Source organism: Anas acuta, chromosome 18 (assembly GCF_963932015.1).
Source record: "Anas acuta chromosome 18, bAnaAcu1.1, whole genome shotgun sequence".
Lineage (NCBI taxonomy): Eukaryota > Metazoa > Chordata > Aves > Anseriformes > Anatidae > Anas > Anas acuta.
This window is the reverse complement of record NC_088996.1, coordinates 1,771,237-1,791,988: the sequence shown is the minus strand read 5'-3', so window position 1 is coordinate 1,791,988 and position 20,752 is coordinate 1,771,237. Positions and strand designations below refer to the sequence as shown.

Below are 20,752 nucleotides of genomic sequence, written 5' to 3'. Positions count from 1 at the left end.
AGATACTAGCCCCAAGTCTGGGGTCACACCATGCTGTTGACTATCTTAAAGGTTTTGGCAACTGTACCGTAGGAAGCTTTTAGGCTCCTTAGCCCCAGCTGTTCGAGCTCTTCTTGTCTCGGACAGATGGAAGTGGGCATGATTTGCCTTTTGTACAAAAGGTGGCAATAAATCCCTGGTGTTGTGGTTGCAGCAGGACAGGACTGTGTTTAGAGAGAGAATTGATGATTTAATACTGTGTCATTTGGGAAGTCAGGACTGTTTCAAGATCAAGATCTTGAATAATTGCTAAGGGTTGCAGCAATTCTCATTAACTTATGAAATACCTGCACAGACATTATGACCCTGATGACATCACAGATACAGAATTAAATGCAAATATAAAGCAAAGATTAACTGAGGGAGAAAGTGACTCCAAATGCTGTGCAAAATCTCTGTGCATAAATATATAAAATACACGGGAAAATAAAAAAAAAGTACTTTATTGGCTCTTTCCCAAGATGATCTTTTTCAAATCCATTGCTCATCTTGATCTGCCAGGACAAAAAGTCTGTGCGTATGGAGGAGATAACAAATGGCTTGTAGAGTTCTACTTCGCAAAAAAATTGAATTTTTAGTAATAAAGGCTGTTAATGCACCTCTAAGTCAGACTGTGACTTTTCGCTGTGACTATGACTTCAGTTCACTTGCTTACAAAGAAACCAAGGAAAAGAAAGAAAAGCTAATTAAGGCTGATCTAACCTGATCTCAATCTAACCACCTGAGGTGGAGATGACCAGCAAATGGAGAGTCAAATACAGATGCCAGCCCACACGCAATATGTAGCACAGTCGGCCCTTTTCCTTCAACACTCATGCTGCTCATCACTGGGTCTTGCAGGCTTACTGATAAAACACCATTTCTACCACCATGGGCAGAGATAAACGCGCTCTGCTCATCATTTGCAAGAATTATCAGACAAACTTTCCCCAGTAATTACTTAACACTCTTACAACATGTATTAATAATAATATAGGTAGACTTGTAAGTATTTTTTTTTTCATAAAACCAAAGGAGCAGAAGGAATTGGATTAGATTACCTTCTTATTCAAATTACCCTCATAGCTCAAATACCCTCAAGAGAAAACGTTTATGCTTGGTAAGAGAAGGAAGGAGCTCAGCTGCCTTCTGCTGCCATGGGAGCAGGGACAGTACCTTCAGAGAAAACTGGTACATGGGATGGATGGCATGGAGGTCATTCATGGTGAAGTACAACAGAGAGGCCTGTGCGGCTGCAGGCCTGTAGTGCTCCCTTGCCTCATTAATCTTGGCTTCTGTCACCTTTGACTCCTGGACCTGGAAGGAAAACACAGAGCAAAACTATGGTGAAAACACCCTTGCACATTGAGTGAATATGCAGAGCAGGGGAAGGTTGTTATCTTCCACAAAGACACTAGGTCAAGAAGTGGGCAACTGGCATGTGGTCTCTGCTCTCCAGAGCATGGTGCATCAGGCTCGAGCCATTTGTTTCTAGCAACCACCTTCCTAGGGTATATTCTCCATTTATCTGCATTTATCCTCACATTGTCCAGTCCTCTGCTTCCCCAAGCCCCCCCTCCAGAGTTCTCACTACAGTTCCTGCTCTTCACTAACTAGAATTATTTTCATCATCAATGAGCTTCTCCTGCTAATTGTCCCCTCCTGTGCAAATCATTAATAACACAGGGCTGAACAGACAGTGCTTCTCTTGAGACGGTTTCCCCCAAGGCTGAGAACTGCTACTATTTAATGGCTATTTGCTGCCTTTCTTCTCCAGCATCTAATGCACCCCTGCCTGGATGGTCAGGTGTCAGCACAGCTGCTGTGATGTATATGGTGAAAATCCTTTTGGCAGATACATCACTCTTCTAACATCTCAGTCCTGTTCATTCTTTTAATCCACTTCAGCATCATAAAGTGACATCCTTGATTCTCTTGGGGATTATTTTAGGCTCAGACTACATACAGTCATAAGTGTCTTTCAGCGCTGATCCAACTAGCTCAGCGAACCATTCAGTGGGGATGTGGCAGAAAGGGGCTCAAGCATATGTGGTACAAATCTGCAGAGCACAACAAAGCCCCCAGAGAAATGCACACTGCTGGGACTCTCTCTGCCATGATCTGAGCACAACAAACCTTCCCAATGAAGCTCTGACTGAGCCTTAACCTGTTATGTGCAACCAACACATGTTGGGATCTATGGGATTTATGGGATTAGTCTGTTTGCACGTCCCTGAAAGCAATGATGGGCTGTAGAATCTCAAAAAAAAAAAAAAAAAAAAAAGCATCTGCAAAGTTTGCAGCAACAAACACCTGCATGGGCCATGAACAGACGTAATGCACTCATACATGTCAGATGAGCTTTCCTCATCCCCATGCCCCCTCTGATAGCACTTACATCTCTTCAGTGTCTACACAGGGAGGCCAGGGTCTATCCTCGACTTAGCCAACTTTCAGTTGTGCTACCCACAAAATGCTTACTCAATCTAATAGCATAAAAGCCAAAGGTGGGGAAGACAGTTGCTCTTCGTAAATATAGTGGGGAGAATTGGTATAGGAAAGAAAATACTGGCTGAACATTATTTTGTGTAGACAAACCAAGAACAGAGTAGGGGTTGACTTGAGAAGCAGAGTTCTAACATTGTCCTGAGATTGCTTTCCATGTGGGTACAAAAATCATAAAAACCAAATCCAAGGTCCAACATCCATCCCCATCGCCACAGTGTTGGCAGTCACCAACATTTCAGCCTCATCTTGTTCAGAAGCTGAAGCATCTCAAGAACACTTTCTTCAATAAGGAGATGCCAACCTTGCCATACCAAAACATCCCTTCAACATGCCCTTTGAGCATACCATCCTTAGGAAGCTGGATGCATATGATGTTCCATAAAGAGCTAGCAGAAATCATTCATTTTTTTCATGTGGAGGCAGTTCCAGCCTGACCTGAGCACATGGGTAACCTATCCAGGCAGCATGGACCCCCGGGCTGGAGGACAAGTGCAGGCTGTGAAGATGAAAGGACTGGGGAGTGCAGCAGCTGAAGATTGTCTGACAGAGGTCCTATTGCAATCCTGTCATGACAACATTTCTCAAATTCCCTTAGCATCAGGGCAAAACCACCATGCATTTAACTATCCCCATGTGGCCAGCAAGGTGACCCAGGTAAATGACAACACTGACAGTGCACAGCCATTGCAACAGCTGATTTACACCCTAAGGAATGGATGGGTATGAAATACTCGAGTTCTTGCAGATTTACTTGAGATCACAAGCTCTACAGACTCTAGTCCCCTGTCAGTACTAAAATGCAACCTAATTGAAGAAGTGCTATGTATTCAGAATTATGCTGGAGCAGTTTAAAGCTGCCTTGCTACAGTGTGTAAATTTTATCATCTTTACATCAGATATTGCCATTTTCTCTTGGTCTTAAATAGTCCATTTAACATACAAAAGCTCCAAAGAATTAAATAGCTTAAAGCTGGCCAGAATGGAGAGCACTTCAATTTATACCACTTTCTATTTACTACTCAGCAGAAGTCATACAGACCAGCATAGCAAAGAGGCTATGTTTCACCCACAAATCCTTAACGATAACATCATACACATTTTTCTCTGGGCTATCACTGTCTTTTTACCTTTTCTTCAATTTCTGCTGCTGTCTGTTTAGTGATCTCCAAGTTTTCCACCAGTGCTGTGTCTCCCAGGAAGTTCCCAGATGCCGATGACAGTCTAGAGAGCAGGTTGTCCTCTAATGTTTTCAAGGTGATTTTGAATCCATTCTGTTGCTTCGTGAGATCTGACTGCAAATAACCAGTGCAGAAAGTTTTAGCCACAAAACATGCAGTAAAGCAAGGATTAACCACCTTCACATAGGGATAGGCTTCTAAGTAATCATTGCCACAGTCCAATATTGATTATTCCTGCTCTCTATGATTCTTGGGTATGGGGAGAGCTCTGAGGATCACTCCACACCTAATATATCATTGATTCAGAGAAATCCTGAACAGCACAGAAAGCATCAGGAGAACTGAGCCCTTCCACTAGAAAAGTATTAAAGTGCTGGAAATGAAACAAGAGGAAAAGACATTCAGCCAATTCAGACATTCTCAAACACACATCCTGCATCTCTTTCTTAAAAGGACCTATTTATTAGGAATAATTCAGCCTGGATAGTCCCTATGGAGCAAGCCCACATACTAACATAGCTGCTACTCACCCCCCTGTGAAGCTCTGCATACCCCACTTCAAGTCAACACCAGTCCCAATGGCAGTGAGAACTGAGGGACTGAAAGCAGATGGTGAAACAACGGCAGGCTCACTAGGGCACAGAGAGGAGCACAACTCATCTCAGGGTCAGAACTGAGAGCAAAGTCACAGTCTTGCTCATTGCTGCTCCCAGTTGGACCCTGGCCTCAAGACCTCACAGCCTATCAGCTAGATGTGCTAAAAGTTGTACATGCTGGGGGAGGCCCCACAAAAAAGGGTTTGCAAAGTTAATGCAAAGATAGCCAAGCAGAAACAGACAATCAGCAATCATCTTGCCTCAAGGGCAGACCTTTTGAATTCTACCAAAAATTGCTCCTATTTATTTGAAATAATTCTCCCTTGGCTCTCCCCAGCTACTTGTTCCATTTCCCTCTTCTGCAGAAACACCAGTGATTAACACTGTTCAAAGTGGAAATAAAAACTCACCTGGCTTCTTTTTGAAATGGTCCTCCAGAACAGAGCCTCTTCTATGAAATGTGACTGCACTATTCTACATGTATGGTGAACTTCAAGTGCACTACATTATTTCACTATGGGGTCCTATTGCAAATGCCTGTTTTTAATGGCATGACAGAAAACATCCCATAGCAAAGTCATATATCTAGTTTGGATGCTGAAGTTATAAACCTGGTGACTATCCTCTAAAAAAATAAAGTCAATCACTAACACACTGTTATGTAATACTCTGTCAAAGAGTAGTGTTTTAAGTCCAGACACTGTATTTAAGTGACACAACCAAGTGATTCAAACAACTTGCAAAATAATGTTTTAAAGGCCTTCAGAAATTAGCCAGCTCCATGAAGTAGCAGAGGTGGTGCATGTGCAGCACATATGGAATGGGTCACATCAACTGTCCCATGGCAGATTCAGTGGCATGAACCAAGAGATTTAATCCTCCAAAGACTCTTTCTGGAAAACCTACCCAACCTTCCAACCACCCACGGGGGCTGAAAGATTGCCAGAAATGGGAAATGTATCCCCATGCCTCTTCCAGTCCCCCAAAAGGGAGCCACTAGTATTTGCTCTGTTGTCAGAGGCTTTCAAAGAGATTAACCAACTCTTTCATTAATGAGTAATCTTTCGATATTTGGGCTGAAATTTCATATATTTGCTGCACACACTCATTCTATGTTAATGTCAAGCCAAGTATTCAGCAGACTGTGCACTGAAGCATGCCGTTTATTGGTATTTCAGCTATAAATGGCTGTTCTTAAAGGCCTGTTCCTTAGGCATTACACACAGGAGTTTGAACATGGTGGTAAATATTTTACAAGTCTTGAAACAGAAAACTAACATGGCTAATTTTGTAAGTTCCTGTCACTCAAGCATAGCATGCCTTGAAAAATGACATTTTGCAAGCTATTATTCCAGACCACAGACTGTAAGCCCTGCAGTTCTTAATGAGGACGTGTGTGACTTTTGCTCCAATAGCTTGTAATCACCATGCAATTTCTGAAAAGCACCCTTAGAAGGGCACACAATGCTGTATTTCCCACAACAGCCTGCATCTGTTGCAGCTTTATCCTGCTATTGTTTTCAGCAGTAGCAAGGTCATCATTTCTTATTTCTGCAGTGGAGCTCATTATCTGTTATTTCACAGTTGATACATAACAGTGCTAATTCAGGGAAACAGGTTATTCTAACACCCTTTAAAATCTTGCTTCGTGAAAAAAAAAAAAAAAAAAAAAAAAAGGCCCCCAGAGCCTATGGGCAGTTTGGGAGGACTCATTACCAGCACCATCCCAGGTCAGATAGTAGACTGCAGTGAGCCACAGCAGCCACCTGTCCTATCTGCTGGGTTTACTCTATTATCTTAACATCACAAACCAGAGAAAAACCAAACCATTCAACCATAACAAAGCAAACAAAACCCCTGTATTTTCAATCCACTTGTAAAGAGCTCTTTTTCTTCCTGAATTTCCCAGCAAGCCATGTGACCAGGATGGTGGACTGCTGCATTACGCCTGCAGACCTGACAGGAAAGGTCTCAGGACCTGGAGTTGCTTGCCTTGACCTGAATTGGTTTCAGTTCAGAGCCATGGTTGTCTCAAAGCCAGCTCCCTACTCCCTTAACCTGTTTTAGCCTGGCTTTAATTCAGAGTCACAACATGCAGTTATTCTGCACAGCCTGAACTGTCTCTAGAACAAAAACGTGGCAGAGTACAAATGTGCCATGGTATCTGAGGTTTCAGACTCTGCATACCCATTGTAGCAGGCGTGCAATGCTGTGAATGAGATAAAGCCAGTTCAAAGGTAAGAAGGAACAAAAAGACTGAATAATGAAGAAAGAGATTCCATAAGCAGACTCTGTTGAGAAAACACGCATAAAGTGTCAGTGTTACTGTAATTGGACTAATAATCTTGGACGTGCTTTTGAGGGATCAGGCATGCTGACGCCGGATGGGGCACAGCTGTCCAGGAGGGGCAAGAGAGTTCTGGGCAGTAAGCTGGCTGGGCTTATCAGGAGGGCTTTAAACTAGATGTGGTGAGGGAAGGGGATGCAGCTCTGAGCAAAGAAAGCATACCTGAGAACACTATTACCCTAAGTAATGGCAGGGAAACACACACTTGTGAACTGTCCCACTGCAATCAGGGAGGGTTCTAGAAACGCAATACGACTGATTGCCCAGCTGAAATGCCTCTACACCAATGCACGCATCATAGGAAACAAGCAAGAGGAACTGGAAACCATGGTGCAATTAGACAAATATGACCTGATTACTATCACCTGATTACTATCACTATCAACATGGTGGGATGGATCACATAATTGGAACATTTGAATAGAGGGCTACAAGCTCTTAAGAAGGGATAGACAGGGAAAGAAGGGAGGGGGTGTTGCCCTGTACACCAGGGAAGGAATTGATTGGGAAGAGTTGCCTTTGAGAAACAGCCACAGACAGGTTGAGAGCTTATGGGTGAGAGTTAAGGACCGCACCAATAAAAGACAGCTTGTGGTTGGGGTCTACCACAGACCGCCTGATCAAGGGGAGCCTGTGGACAAGGTATTCTTGCTTCAACTATAAGAAGCATCACACTCACACGCTCTCATCCTGATGGGGGACTTCAAACACTTGGATGTCTGCTGGGAAAACTACACAGCAGGCTGTGAGCAATCCAGAAGATTCCTGGAGTGTGTTGAGGATAACGTCCAGGTACTAGACAAACCAACCTGAGGAGAAGTGTTACTTTACCTGGTGCTCACCAACATGGAAGAGCTCTTTAAAGAGGTCAAGACTGGAGGCACTCTGAGCCGCAGTGACCATGCCCTGGTTGAGTTTGCGATCTTGAGGAATACAGACCTGGCAAAGAGCAAAGTCAGGGCCCTGAACTTCCAAAGAGCAAACTTCAAGCTGTTTAAAGACCTAGTAGCTGAGATCCCCTGGAACACTGTCCTTAGGGACAAAGGAGATGAGCAGAGCTGGAGACTCTTTAAGGATGTTTTCCTTAGAGCACAAGAATTCTCCATCCCCCTGCATAAAGAAGAGGGCAGGCAACTGGAATGGCTGAGCAAGGACCTGCTGGTCAAACTGAGGTGCAAGAAGAAAATCCACAGGCAGTGGAAGCAGGGACATGTGGCCTGGGAAGAGTACAGGGATGCGGTCCAGATATGCAAGGATGGGATCAGGAAAGCCAAGGCACAGATGGAACAGAGCTTGGCAAGGGATGCAAAGAATAACAGCAAGGGATTCTGTAGGTACATTGCTCAGAAAAGAAAGACCAAGGAGAGTGTACCCCCTCTGATGGATGAGAAGAGTGAACTGGTAGTGACAGACTTGGAGAAGGCTGTAGTACTCAGCAACTTCTTTGCCTCAGTCTTCACTGCCAGTCAGGCTTCCCATGTCATTCATTTTCCTGAACCCATAGATGGAGGCTGGGGGAGCAAAGTCCTGCCCACTGTAAGTGAAGAGCAGGTTGGAGACCACCTATTTGAAAAGTCCTGGCATTCAGATGAAGTCCCTGTTGACTGGAAAGAGAAACATCGCTCCCTTTTTTAAAAAGGGTAGAAAGGAGGACCTGAGGAACTACTGACCAGTAAGCCTCACCTCTGCCTGGCAAGATCATGGAAAACATTCTCCTGGAAGCAGTGTTGACGCATATATAAGACAAAGAGGTGGTCTGAGACAGCCAGCATGGCTTCACCAAGGGTAAACGTGCCTGACCAGTCCGGTGGCTTTCTACAATGGAGTGACTGCATCAGTTGACAAAGGACGACCGGTCTACCTGGACTTCTGCAAGGCCTTTCACATGGTCCCTCATGACATCCTGGTCTCCAGATTGGAGAGAAATGGATTTTATGGGTGGACCACTCAGTGGAAAAGGAGTTGGCTTGAAGGTCACACCCAAACAGTGGTGGTCAATGGCTCTATGTCCAGGTGGAGGCCAGTGACGAGTGGTGTCCCTCAGGGGTCTGTCCTGGGACCGGTACTGTTTAATATCTTCATCAGTGACACAGACAGTGGGATCGAGTGCACTCCCAGCAAGTTTGCAGATGACACCAAGCTGAGTGGTGCAGTTGATGCAACAGAAAGATGGAATGCCATCCAAAGGGACATGGACAGGCCAGAGAAGTTGGCCCACATGAAACTAGTGAGGTTCAACCAGTCCAAGTGCAATGTGTTCCACGTGAGTCAGAGCAATCCCAGATGTGAGCACAGACTGGAGGAAGAACTCACTGAGACCAGCTCTGCAGAGAAGGACTTGGGGGTTCTGGTGGATGAAAGGCTTGACATGATCCAGGGTTAGCAGTATGCACCTGCAGCCCAGAAGGCCAACTGCATCCCGGGCTGCATCAACAAAGGGGTGAGCAGCAGGGGAGGGAGGTGATTGTCCCCCTCTGCTCTGCCCTGGTGAGGTCCCACCTGGAGTAGTGTGTCCAGGTCTCGGGCCCCCAGCACAAGAAGGATCTGGGGCTGTTAGAATGGGTCCAGAGAAGGGCCACAAAGATGATCAAGGGGCTGAAGCACTTCTGTGAAGAAAGGCTGAGAGAGCTGGGGCTGTTCAGCCTGCAGAAGAGAAGGCTCCGGGGTGACCTCATCACAACTTTCCAGTACTTGAAGGGGGCTTATAAAAAAGCTGGAGAGTGATTTTTTGCTCAACCAGCTATTGACAGGATGAGGGGGGATGGTTTTAAACTAAAAGAAGGGAGATCTAGATTAGAGCCCATGGTAGGGGGGTTGGAACTAGGTGATCTTTAACGCCCTTTCCAACCCAAGCCATTCTATGATTCTATGATGATTCTATTAAGTTGTTCATTTTATTAACAATAAATTCTGGGCTCCATGCGTAAGGTTGCTCCATAAGGAGATTTTGAGAACAGCATCTGCTGCACAGGTCTGTAGGAGCCACCTCCATCTGCCCATGCGTCAGAGCCTTCAACCTTCCCCAGCTGCCAAATCCATCCCTGTTGTCCCAGGGAATAAAGAACTGCTACGAGCACACCTTGAGAAGTGGCCTCTACTTTGGGGAATCCGGCAATACAAACATGTTTTCAAGGATCTCCCCACAGGTATCAGACAGCAGCCCCAGTGGTTTTGTCCATGTTAGTAAATGAAATAGAGGCAGAAGAAGAGAATCAGAGGGGGTGAAAAAAAAAAAGTCTTAAATATTCCTACAGAAAAAGAAAATTGCATCCCACACTAATCTACATCTATTTAGTGTTAATGAAGCCCCAAATCCCGTGGAGCTGGAGGCATGGCTGACACCCAGGGATAGGTTTCCATGCTCTTGTGTCCAACCTTCCTCTTCCATGGCACACACATCCTGAAGAAGCAAGGACTCCAAAAGATATGATGCTCATTTCACATCATTTTCACTGCTCCCTAACACACAGTTCTTTTATAGCAAGGGAGGAAGTGCTGCAGATTACAAATTTCCAGAGCCTAATAGTGGATTTGATGACTGCACATGATATTGAATTTGTCTTTCTTATTGTGACAACAGCCATTAACACAGCACTGCTGAGGCTAAGAGGAATGGTCCTAAATGTACCAGCAGTTAACGACACTGCTGTGCTACCCGTGGTCAGCCCACACAGCCCCCTTCTGTGCAAATCAGCAAAGGCAAGTGCCCGCACGCAGCCTGTGCATGACAGCGATGAGCGAGTGCCAGGGTGCCTGATGGAGATGCTCCGGGTCCCTCATGGTCCCAGCAAGATAACCACGGATTACACATTAAATCAGTTCATTACGTACTTTTTATGCCATCTTTAGGCTCGTTAGCACATGAGCCTGTTTAAAACAAAATGCATCATTAAGACTGCACAGCTAACGTGTTTTAGAATCTCATTAAATGAAAAGATTATTACAAAACTGGCCTGGCCTGACTGAATGTGTGCAGTAAATTTATTCTCATCCTCAGTAAATATTTAGTATTATACATATCGGTTATATTGCTAAATGTGCTGTTAGCAAAAAAAGCTTTTCTTCAAAAAGTTATATTGAAACTGAAGTCATACTTATTAAAACAAAAACAAAGAAGGGAGAGAGAGAGGAAGAAGGAAAGGGAGAGGGGGAGAAGGGGAGAGGGGGAGAAGGGGAGGGAGAGGGGGAGAATATTTTGGCCAATTACAAGATAGTGGGAAGAAGAACCAGAACAGAAAAAAAATAGTTACCAGCCTCACAATATTTGCAGTGGGAATCTGGTGCCATAAAAGCATAAAATTAAGTGAGATTAATTCCACAGATACTATTTTGGAGGTAAAGTCTAGAGAAAAATGACATAATGAGAATCTCAGTTACCAATTACATATAGGATAGGAATAGGATGAGATATTGTTACCCAAATTTTTTGAGGAAAAAAAAAAAAAAAAGACTTGAAATTCCAGTTTAAGTATTCCCAAAATGCCAAGAAAACAAAAAGTTGCAGAAAAAATCCTCATCTGAGGGAAATCTCCTGATTTTACGGAGAGCTCTGTGATTTCTACGCCTTTGCACATGAAATGCTATTTGTTTTAAAATAGCTGTATTTAATAAAAAATAAAAAATTACTGCCTCCTAGTGTAAGCTCCCAGCTACTGACCTTGAGCTCCTCCAAGTCTGGCCTCTCCATGCTGACCACCGCTGCAAGCAGCTGGTCCTCCAAACCATCCCGTGTGACGGTGAAGTTGATGAGGGTGCACTGTGCCTGCAGCTCAGGTTGGAAATGTGGGTTTGCTAGCTTTGTGTGGAGGATGAGATGGAAAGCAGGGTTGTATTCACATTCTTTGTCCCCGATCTTAATGTACCTGAAATTACAGCAGGAGAATGAGTGCACATCTCTTCCAGGATGTTTCACCCAAATACAAATGGTGGCATCAGCCAATGGAATCTACCAGCAATGGGACTATGCACACAGCAATCACATTTAAAGCAGAAAGTATTTGAAATTGGACACACTTGAAACACTCCTGATTTGGGATAAAAACCCCAGAGTCCTGCCCCTGAATTTTGGCCTCTCTTTGAGAAGACTCACAATTTCCAGCATTGGGGTGGTCAGTGTGAGCCAGAAACCTTCCTTGCTTTGTATGGAGACCGTATTCTGCCTAAGGCTGGCATTACATGGAAGAAAAGCCTCCCAGCATTGAGATTCTAACTGGCTACGGCTAAAATTGTCTTGTATGTGGGTTTGAGCCAAGCTGGCTGATCACACTGAGCTTGAGCAGCGGAGCTGGGTTCAGAGAGCAGCTTGGTGCCATTCCTGGGAGGTAACATCTCTTGGGAAAACTCAGCTTTCTCTTGTCCCACCCAGTCTAAAACTCAGAGAGCAGGGAGGCTGAACCCCAGGAACTGAGGTGTTCTGAACCCAGGTTTGACAACACACATGGGAAACAGAGGAAAAGGGAAACTGGGCATGGATGAGGGCAACAGTGATGCTTTCAGGGATGCAGCTGGGCTGCAATGGAAACAGTGGTGTCACCACAGGAATTTGAATACACTTTCCTGTCAAACATCAGCTGACTAGGTCTCTTCTTGACCACCTCTATTGCTTTTACAGCTGGGAAAATGAGGCAGAGAGAGATCACACAGCACAAGCAGTTCATGGCAGTGTCCAGGAGTGCCCTGATTCTAAGAAGCCTTCCTCTGCCAGGACTACCAAAGGCCATCTGTGTGTTCTACCGAAAAGCACTGGGACTTGAACTGGTCCTGGAAAACTTTAAACTCACAGTTAAGTATGGAAACAATCCTCAAGGAACTTAAGGAATGGAAGATCCAGCACTTAGCCAGGATATTGTTTTTTACTCCTGAAAGCTAGAAGCAGGGTTGCAGTTGCATTTCTGCAGGAGGCACAGACTTGGAGAAGCCCAAGCAAAGTGCATCCTTCTAAAGGCAGGTGACTTTGCTCTGCAAAAACTGGAGAAACAGCATCAAAAGAGTCCCTGATCCAACTTTAGCTCTGAGCACAAGGTTTTATTGGTTGCCTTTGAGCACATTCTAAAAATGTGCTCATTTTGCACAAAAATGTCAATCCCTTGCTGCCCCTCTCTCTGAACTCCTCCAGGCTGGAGGATGACCAGTGACTGCCATGAAGAACTTGCCCTCATTAAGGAACACTTATATATTCCTAATGCTTACATCTGTAGCTGTAATCCTAAATGATTTAGTGTTTGCTAAAATCCAAGGTTACTTTTCTTCACAACAGCAATAGCTATTTTAGTAATAGTTCAGAACCAGGATAGCCAATTACAGACACCAAAGTCGTTATACTTTTACATGAGGTTTCAATGGCACTGTCCAGCTAAACAAAAAAGCCAGATTTATTTCAAAGCCATGCTTTGACTGAATTGCCTGTGAATGCCTGATTTAAAATGCTCTCACTTCTGAAGGGAGGATGTTAGTGCTGCCATAGATGAGCACACAATTTGAGGTCAGAAAAGGAGAGCACAACAGCACAAAGATCCCAAACACCATGATGGAAGCACACATGCCATTAAGCCTTCCAGAAGCTCACCTTCCCTTCTTGATCATTTCTCTCCCCAGTAATGGCCCCAAAACTGGATCCACAGATTCCTCCAGGTTTTCAATCAAAACCTGTTCTCCCGCAGCCAGGGCTCGTTCCATCGTGTCCAGATACCTGTGGGAGACAGTGCTGGCATCCGTCATGGTGAGGCTGGATGCGATGCTTTGCAACAAGGAGGCCGTGAAGGGGACAGAGGGGGGCTCTGCACTGCAAAAGCAGCTATGTGCACATGCCAGAACTTGCTAGAGAGGAAGAGGGGCAGGATGGTGTCAACACCTGGTGTGGAAAGGGGCAGAGTCTTGGCCGAGAGAATGGGATCTCAGATCTCCCAGGGACGAGCAGTAACAACTGCATCTTCTTTCTCAAGGAAAAAGCATGGGCAGCAGAGAACAGAAAAGGCTCGGACTGTTTGCTTTGTTTTTATCAAACACTTTGTTTTCCCCCAGAATCTACTGGTGCAGTTAACCTTGCATAACAGCTAGGAAGAAGAGCAGGTTGCAGTTCCATTGTGCACAGGGTTTAAGGACATAGTTAGGACAGTGTGACTATCATTTAATTCTTCCTTCCTCACAAGGAAACTGGGCTCCTCTTCACAGTGCCTCACTGCTGGTCAGGGATGCTCTGCACTGTGAAGGGCAGGGCCACACACTTGTGCTTGCTCCTTTGTGGCTGCTTGCACTTCACACAACTTACTTCTCTGCAAAGAGGAGAGCAGGACCCTGGGCAGGCAGGGAGGGTGCTCACCAACTGCTGCTACCCCATCAGAGGAACCACTCAGCTAATTCCACTGGCCAAAACATCAGTACCCCCCCCCCTCTCAGAGTACCCTCTAGCTGGTATCCAGTCAGGAGGGGAAAAAGATGTTCTATATTTGTACTGATGCCTGTAATGGCAGCATATAAATGTTATGGAGTCTATTTCTCCTGTTCCAACCTGGAGGTTTGTAGCTAGGTGTCTCCTCTGGCATCCTTACTTTTCCCCAAGCTCCTTTGAAAAACTGCAAGGCATGGTGACCTGGTTGGCCAGGAAACAGAAATTTGCTTCTATAAAAAAATACATGTATATCTGTTTCCAAATGTATTGTCAGCCCACATGAGAGCAAAACTAATAACTTGTTATTTTCTATGAGGAAAGCAGAATAGGCACCACTGAAAGAACTTGAGCAACCCCAAGACATCATGAGACATCAGATCAGACCCATGCTCCAATGCAGGCAGAGCCAAACATCCCCGAATCTGCATGAACCTGCAAGCACTGAGCTCTCAAGCCACTCTCACCTATTGCCAATGCTTTGTTCTGTACATAAATTTTATATATTTTTATATATATATATATATGTATATATACACATATATATATATATATATATATATATATATATATATATATAAAAATAAAAGTCTCAGGGCTCATTTCCAAGCAGGAATGTAACTCTGGGTCTGTTCCTTCCAGCTGGGAGTCCTTACTAGTGGGTAGAAATCAGTGCGACTTGGTATAGCAGAAAACAGTGCTCTGAGCAGAGATAAGAGCCAGGAGTGGAAAAGCCTTCCCACAAACTATCTGGGCAGAACAAGGCAGAGGTGCTGTGAAGAAAACCTCCTAGCTGGTGCCAACATGGGAGCAGAGTTAGCCCATGTGGATCTCAGGGAACAGAAAGCCTCAAGCCAGTTTCACCCTCTCCCTTCTTCCAACCTGTAGGAAGCTCCACTCATCTGCCTGGGGAAAAGAGTCAGGACACAACACAGCATGAAGGTGCGGGAGGACTGTGTTACATAGAGCTCAGCCTCCAGCACGTCGCTCTTTTCATTCTCCATTTCAGAAGAGTTTCTATGGTAACTTGGCCAAGCACTAAACAGCCCCTCTATTTAATGAGGAATCTCTATCATTTTGGTAATGAATAAGCAGCTCATGCACAAATACATTTAAGGGTTTTCCTCAGTGTAATTGGCTCTGATGGCTGCAGTTAAACATATGCTCTTCATCAAATACGACAGGCAGATAGCCATTAAAAGATACTGTGATGAGATGAAACTGATGTTTACCCCTTCTGCCCAATTCGGATCACTCGGAGGTCTTCACCATACTTGTTTTTGATCCATTTAATACCCTGCAACTGGGGATCCACCATGAGGGGCCAGCGTTCGCAGTTCGTGAGGATGGTGGCATTTTCAGTGGACATGCGGTCAGCTGGCAGCCCCTCGTTCTGCCAAGCTGCTATGTCAGCATCATCTGTCAACATGGTCAGAGGATCTAGGGATGGAGTTACAGGGATGGGCACCTGGCAGGAAAGGAGAAACGTGTAAGTACAAGGTGGAGAGTACAGCTTGCAACATACTCCAGAGTTGAGCAAACAAAACAATTTATGCAAAGTTAGCCTAATTAAGTATTGAGAAGTCTTATTTATCAGTGGCTTGCCATTCTACAGGGTAGTTTTGATCTAGTATTAAGTGTTTCCCACTCCTGTTGTGAATGAGCATAAATTATGCATGGATCCCAAAGATTTTGCCTGCAGAGTACTGAGAGCCCCAAACGGCTGCAGCCGCACTGAGCGAGATCAGACCACACTCTGCTGTGTACAAGCTCTCTGAGATGACAGCTTGGAAGAATATAATTAACACCCTCATCAGCCTGCTGTTGTGTTGCAAAATGGCATCAGCAGTTCTAGAAACACTTCTCTAACATGGGAGGCCACTTCTGGGTGTGACAACCAGAAAGTTATCTGTGCCAGTCATCTGAACAGAAAGGGTCTTTAATTTTCACATGGAAATACAGGCAACTTCTGTGAAATTTCTAAGCACCAAGAGAGGCCATTTTTGGAACAACACTTCCTTTCTTAACCAAGCTTTTTTTTTTTTTTTTTTTTTTTTTTTTTTAAGAAAGCAGGATGATTATTATTTTTTTTTCTCTCACATTCTGACTTCCCGATTTTCTTGGCTTTTTGATTTGGGCATCACTGCCAGTTGTGACCTTATTTAAAAGCCTGTTGGCATTTCACCAGGATTTATAACATCCAGTTAGGTAATGATGTGCAAAAGCTCAGTCCTGCTAGAGACAGAGCACTTGCATTTACTTATGTATGAAGTACTTGGTAGAAATTAGTGAAATATTAAGCAAACCTGAAGCATGATGGTTTCCATCTGGTCAAAACAGCAAGACATGTTTGAAACCAGCTGGGAGGCATGACCAGAATGAACAGAGCTCATGTCCTACACAAAGTACCATCTGGAGTTTTTCCAAGCCTACCAAAGAGCTGGCAGTGAGCTCTGCCTGCTCCAAGCAGTCCCTTTTCCATACTATATCTCTCTTTCTTGGCTATCCCTGACTCCTGTACAAATTGGCAACCGGGCTCCACATTTGAGATGCTGCACAGGGACTTCTCCTCTGTCCATGGGAGAATGGGGTCACTCGCATGGGTCAAGGAGACCACAATGTCTTTCCCAGAGAGGAGTGAATTAAGCATGGCTATGACTTGCTTCACAGTGCAGCTTGGTGGGACCTCACTTAGGAGACCCCCTATGGACAACAGAGCTTGTGGCCATATCATGCACAGTAACAACTGCTTTTCAGAGAAAGCAGGGCTTACTTTTAACTGGTGCAAATACGGCTTCCAGATTCCATCCAGGAGTTCTTGCCGGTATTTCTTGGTGAAGTATCCCAGGTAGGAGACAAAGGCTGTAATCAGTAAGACATCTCCACACAAGGTGCTCTGTTGCTGTTTGAAGTCCTTCACAACTTCAGCCCATCTCACATTCTCAGCGGCAAGTCCTCCAACCTACAATTTGCCAGGTCAAATTGATCATTACAGTTGTTCTGTAAGTAATACCTAAGGATCTGGCCACATTCATATTTTGTCCCTGACTTCAAACATCATTTCCTAAGGTTTAAAACCTGGATGTGAAATACCCAACAATTATTTTGCTAAAACCCCCCTGCTCTATGAAAGGCTGGTCCTGCTGATGAGTCTCAGCTGCCTGCTCCAGACCTCCTCTAAAGTCATCAAGGGAAGATGCATTCCTTCCTCAGCAGGAATTAATACAACAATTTTTGTGGGAGCCCATCAACTGTTAATTGCCTCAGAATTACACCCTCTCTCACTCAGAGGCTCCCCTCCAACAGCCACAAACTTCAGCTATTTCACACCATTTATTATGACCCCTTCTAGGTGGCATTTTGCCTTTACAATCACAAACCCCTTAGGTCTACATTTTCCTTTCCCTTAAGGCCCCATACAGAAAACACTTGCTCAGGGACACTTTTCATGAGCATCCAATGGAAAAGCCATCCAACTGGGGGTTTACCAGTATTGAGGTGGCTATGGTATCTCCCTGCAAAATGAGGCATCTCTACATGCACAGCCAATTTCTTTGACCACTGGCATTTTTTGGGTCCCTTGTTCACCAAATCATGTGATTAGAATAGATCCTGACCCTATTTTATATTTATTTTTTATAGACGACTTCAGCTCTAGCAATTAAGAAACACAGCCTGGAAAAAAGAATGTAATGTATCCTTCAGGTTCGCAAGCCATAAGAACCCAACAGAGTTTTAAATTGGCATTATGGATTTTGAGATCAAGAATGCTGAAGCTTATGGCCAAATTCACAATCACCCTCTTGATGTCAGGATGATCTGGAAATATGCATCTAATTTAAATATTCCACCCTAATCACATGTCTCTGCCACCAACCAGGGCCAGCCAGCATTTTCTATTTTTCTTCTTTGGTCTATAGTCCACACAAGCTTAGGATTCTTTTTATTTCTTGTTTTTCTTAAAAAACTCCTCTAGATCTTTGTCTTTGCAAACCACCCCATGTAAAGGGGTGGTTCCCTCCTCCTAGCTCATTAATAAGATGTTAAATAGGGCCAGCTCTAACACAAATCCCTGTAAGTGTTATCACTTTGAATAACCTATTCTCCTAAATTAGTTTGTTCCTGATATGCAGAACACAGGTCCTCAGGAGGGCTGATATCACCACTATCTTTGACTTAACAGCCACTGATGATTTATTTCTTCATGATCTAGTCTAAGGTGCCATGGATGCCAACCAGCCTCCAGGTACCTTCAGCATCTTGCAGCCAGGAATCACAGTTTAGCTATGCTTTCTGTAAAAAAGTGCATCCTTTTATGTGCTGTCTGACCTTTTCAATTGCTGAAATCTGTTCTCACAGTGGAAAAACACTGAACAATCACGCCTGCTTCACCCTCTCCATACCACTCATGGTTTCAAGCCCTTGATATCCCCTCTGCTGTCTCCTTTTGAGGTTGAAGAGCTTTAAGTCTATTCAATAATTCCTCATACAGAAGCCTTTTGATTGTCCTTGCAATCTTTATCTTTACTGAATGATGTAATCTTTATCCTCCAGTTTCTTTTTATCATTACCTTCTCTGCACCATTTCCAATTCTACTACATCCTTTCAGGTATGGCAGAGGGGGTGGAGGTACAGCTGCATGTTCAAGATTTATTTGGAATGGATTTATATAGCAAGATTGTGACTTTTTTTTTTCCTGTTTTGTACTCTTCTTTTCCTAATAAATGCTAACATTCAATTTCAGCGTTGGTTTGGGGTTTGTTAATTTCTTTTTCCTCTGGGAGCACAGAGCTCACACGCTCAAAGAACTCTAACTCAATCATTTTATTCCTGAATGATAATAACTAGCTCAGCATCACTTACAGGGCATGTAAAGTAAAAACTAATTTTTCCAACATGCATGACTTTACATTTGTGTACTCTGCATTTCATACCTCCATCATGGGTATCATTTTTACAATTCTTCATAGTCTTCATCTCTGCTGTATTCATATTACTGAGAAACTGCAACCTGCTTAGACACCACCTCTTCCAGATCGTTTAATCATAAATGATCTGATGAACAAGATCTAACAGAAACCTGCAAAGATGCCCCTGGTGGCCTTCCTGCCTTAACAAATCCAACCATCTCTGAGAATCCAGTGAAAACTGCCTTCTAAGCAGTTTTCTACCCTGTGAGGAGCAGAAGGAGGGGCTGCCAATTTTCTTTGTCCCATTATACTTCAGAGCCATCCATAAGGCTGCTCCAGCTGAGTTCCTCTTTCGTCATCATGACTCACCATCCTGCTCACAAAGATGAGGTTTCCCCAGTGCCTTTCACTATCTCAGTGTGTGCTGGTAAACCCTTGGACTTGCCTAGTACCCCCCTAAATTTGACTAATAAGCCTAGTCTTAATACATTTCCTAAATGTATTAAAACCATATTAGTCTTCCTTGGGGCTACTTGCAGGCCAAAGCCTGAATGAGTAGATTCACTTGGTCCTTGTGGATGCTGGCCAATGATCTTTTGGTTTAGAGACAAATGTGTTATAATTCCATAATTACACAACTGCATCATGTATTACTTGATTTCATCCTATTCCTACAGTTCCCATACCAAGGCCATCCAATTATTTCAACTATAATCATGCTTCTTCATCTGCCGGATTTTCCATTTCTATTTTCTCAGTCTTATTGTCTTACCACATGCAGCCATGTTCACTGAAGTGGAGCATACAAAACCTGGAAAATACCAGTGTGGGATATGCCTGCTTCTCCTCTGTGCTGGACATTTGCTGGAATCCAGCCGAAGCTGAACACACCTCGGTCTCAGCCCACTTAACATTTCTTATGTAATCCTACTTATTGAAAAAGAAGCAAAGCAGTACTTTTAAGGTAGAATCATAGCTAGATTATCCTTAATCTTAATTCCAGTTAACAGTACGTAGAAGTCTACTTTCTCCATCTTTCTTTTACAGTTTTTAAAGGTGAAGTACCTCTAGATCCTTCCTCCAGTCTCCTTGAGGTAAATTCCCATGGCTCTCCATCTCTAAGAAGACTAAGTCATCATTATTTGATCTTCTAACACTTGTAGACTCTCTATATACTCCTAATTATTTTCTTGAGGTGATTTTTTACCTATTCATATCCTGGCCATCTTCATTAAGTCTCGGTCCTTGCTTAGATTACACCCTACTGCCAGCTTTAATCTCTTTAAGAAATCCCAGGTGTCTTCTTTATCAGATCCTAGAAATTATTTGAATTCTCTTCATCTCATTTGATGACCTTTTGCTCTTTAGTAATGAGGGATAGTGAACAATCATTCCCTATTCTAATTCTCCATACTATTCACAATCTTATTGGCTTCTGTCACATCCATCACTACATGGTCTCTTTTCCAAAATGAAGCGTCCTAATCTATTTCCTCTCTTTGAATATGGAAGCAGATACATACATCTCTGTACCTTCTCTAGGTTACCTACTGTGTTCTGATGGGTTAACCTAATTGTGTTCAGCATAACAGATGGAGGCACACCACAGATTTGGACTGATAGAATAATTATTTAACTTTTGCTTCCCAATTTTTCCTACCAATTTCTAACACTCAGTCTGCCTTGCTGCCTCCAGACATGTACTGCACTGCTGTTTCTGAGAACTCTCTGCAAGAACTCCAAGAGCTCTTATGTGAGTGATAATAGTGCAATTAAGACCTATCAATGTAAATGCATGATTAGGGTTCAT

General features: G+C 43.8%; 1 protein-coding gene across 7 annotated transcripts in view; it reads right to left on the bottom strand.

Moving 5' to 3' along the window:
• The window catches only part of DNAH9 (dynein axonemal heavy chain 9), a 199,429-nt gene that overhangs the window by 68,560 nt on the left and 110,117 nt on the right, over positions 1 to 20,752 (bottom strand). For all 7 annotated transcript variants that reach the window (XM_068654543.1, XM_068654540.1, XM_068654541.1 and 4 more), the window contains 6 exons: positions 16,805 to 16,993; positions 15,264 to 15,499; positions 13,213 to 13,335; positions 11,305 to 11,509; positions 3,654 to 3,818; positions 1,195 to 1,335 (listed from right to left, as the gene is read on the bottom strand). In XM_068654543.1, coding sequence (XP_068510644.1) covers positions 1,195 to 1,335; positions 3,654 to 3,818; positions 11,305 to 11,509; positions 13,213 to 13,335; positions 15,264 to 15,499; positions 16,805 to 16,993 — 1,059 coding nt within the window. The remainder of the gene's footprint in view (positions 1 to 1,194; positions 1,336 to 3,653; positions 3,819 to 11,304; positions 11,510 to 13,212; positions 13,336 to 15,263; positions 15,500 to 16,804; positions 16,994 to 20,752) is intronic.